This window comes from Alexandromys fortis, unplaced genomic scaffold (genome assembly GCF_014885135.2).
Source record: "Alexandromys fortis isolate MF-2015 unplaced genomic scaffold, M_Fortis_MF-2015_v1.1 scaffold_448, whole genome shotgun sequence".
In the NCBI taxonomy this organism is placed as follows: Eukaryota; Metazoa; Chordata; class Mammalia; order Rodentia; family Cricetidae; genus Alexandromys; species Alexandromys fortis.
Genome location: NW_026068359.1, coordinates 18,371 through 20,804, shown reverse-complemented (window position 1 = coordinate 20,804; position 2,434 = coordinate 18,371). Strand labels below are relative to the sequence as shown.

The window sequence follows — 2,434 nt, the reverse complement described above, 5'->3', positions numbered from 1 at the left end:
TTTATTCAGTTTTATATGGTATAAAGTATATGATGTGGTTATAGTTTCTCTATTTACAGTAGTTACATTTTCAATATTTTTTCACTTGTCTGTGTGTGGGGGAGGTGTGTGTGTATTCTTTTATGGTTTCCCATGTTCCTTTTAAGTTCTTGAGTTAGAAATCAGGTAATTAACATACATTTCATTACTTATTGGATATTTTTTGCTTAAATATTTCTGTGCTCCAGTTTTTCTCATTTATATTTCAGGTTTAAATTGTACTAATGTTGAACTCCAATTTTATCTTTGCAACCCCACATCTTTCCTTTATTTGTGTGTGAATTACATGTTGCACAAGGTTGAGTTTTCTGGTTGTCATCAGAGGTGACATAGGACTAATAGTGATCAGTTCTGCCTTGTATGGATGAAATATTCTTCACCTTTCCATTTGAGTTTGACTTTGATAGACTTTGCTTCTCCCAGGCTCACAGTTTCTACAGGGTATCTAAGTGCTTGATCATTCTATGTGAAGGCTTACCAATAGCATTTTTACTCATAGGTTTCCGTTCTGTGGAGAAATCTATGACTTTCAGTCTAGTCTGCTTTGCTCATGTTCCAAAACACACTAAAATGTTTTCTGATGACATTCCAAAGCTCAGCTTTCTCATCTACAATACTAGAAACTGGTGTACATTCAAACGTGAAACAAAATATACTATTGTCTGTTCTCTCAGCATTTCAGGCACTACTCAAACAGTGAAGGCTGGACACAAGTCAGTCTGGTATCATACATCAAAATTAAATCTGTTGATTGCAAAGCTAAAAGGACATGCATCCTACATATAAATTCTAAGCCACTATGAAAGAAAAACTTAACTTAAAGACTCCAAGTAAAATAAGGGCTAATTAATTTCCAAGGCAGAGTACTAAACTGTGTAGAAAGCAAAGTCAAAGGGAGGAGTGTTTGAAGTATGGGCATACTTATGTGAGTCCTTTGATGTCACACATGGAGTATATGTAGAAGTCAAATGCTGAGGTGTACACTAAAGCGCAGCTCATCAGTCTCTCCATGTTTCTAGTGAACAAATTGGTAAATGTGCAGGGAAAGAAGTATTACATTAGATAATAACACAAGAAATCTACAGACTGTTAGGTATACACCTATTAGAAAAAGATCTCTTCAGGGGCTTAGCTGAAAACTGGAATTCAGGAATATCTCATCATCTCAAAACAGAATGGGAGTAGTCAGTCTGATGAAGCAGCTACATTTATAGCTGGAGAAGACTCAGGGAGGTTTGTGACACACAGCATACACAGTACACACAGTAAAGTTAACTCTTACTGAAATTAGCATTAGAAAGCAATGTGACTGATGCTTATGATCCAGGACATGGGAAACTAAGTTTAAATGAACAACAAAATATGTCTTCTGATTGCAAGTAGTAATAAGGAAGTTGACACCTGGACAAATGATGTAACTTAATGCCAGTGTTTCCCATCCTAAAATTTCCCTAACATGAATATTATAAACTGACTCTTCCACCACATTTACACATAGCACAGGACCTGCAGTCTCTGAGTTCCCACCAGAGAACTTCCTATATAGCATGAAGATATGCAAATGAGCCTCTTCCAGCTCATGAAAAGCAGCCAAGCACTGGCCTTGCAACCCAGGAAGAGAAGCTCAGCTGTGGTTCCCAAGACTTCAATCAGTGCTCAAAATGGATTTGGGGCTGAGCTGGATTTTCCTTGTTGTTCTACTAAAGGGTAATTTATGGAAAATAATAGATGATGAATAAATGTGTGATTTGAGATAAATATGAGGGACAGTAAGCATGTGTGATGCATTCTTGATCAGGATTTTTTTTTTTTGTGTATGTGTGTTTTCAGGTGTCCAGTGTGAGGTGAAGCTTGTGGAGACTGGAGGTGGTCTGGTGCATCCTGGTGGATCACTAAGACTCTCCTGTGCAGCCTCTGGTTTCACTTTCAGTGACTACTGGATGCACTGGTTCAGACAGACTTCTGAAAAGGCCTTGCAGTGGGTTGGAGAAATTAAACCTGATGGCAGTACGACAAACTATGCACCATCCATTAAGGATCGATTTACCATCACCAGAGACAATGCCAAGAACACTCTCTACCTGCAACTGAACAGTGTGCGATCTGAGGACACTGCCACTTATTATTGTGCTAGACACAGTGAAGGAACTTCAGTGTGAACCCAGACATAAACTTCAGTGTGAGGCTGCTCATGACCACAAGGGGACAAACAACACACAGGGAACCCATCCATCCCAACAGAATTATAAAAGCATAAAAAAAAGATACAAAAAAAAAAAAAGGAGTCATGCGCCCGATAATCACATGCTGGAACCTCTCCATAATCCAGTATCATGGAAAACTTGGACTCTGGAGTTGGGTGACCTGGATGCACCTATTACCTGGAACGTCCTGG

General features: G+C 38.8%; 1 gene segment (V, D, J or C); it reads left to right on the top strand.

Annotated features, from left to right (window-relative positions):
* The first annotated feature begins 1,668 nt into the window (after nt 1-1,668).
* LOC126495394 (immunoglobulin heavy variable 3-74-like) lies at nt 1,669-2,198 on the top strand. The segment is given in 2 exon segments: nt 1,669-1,746; nt 1,870-2,198. Coding segments are annotated over 2 exon segments (375 nt in total).
* Nucleotides 2,199-2,434: the final 236 nt, after the last annotated feature.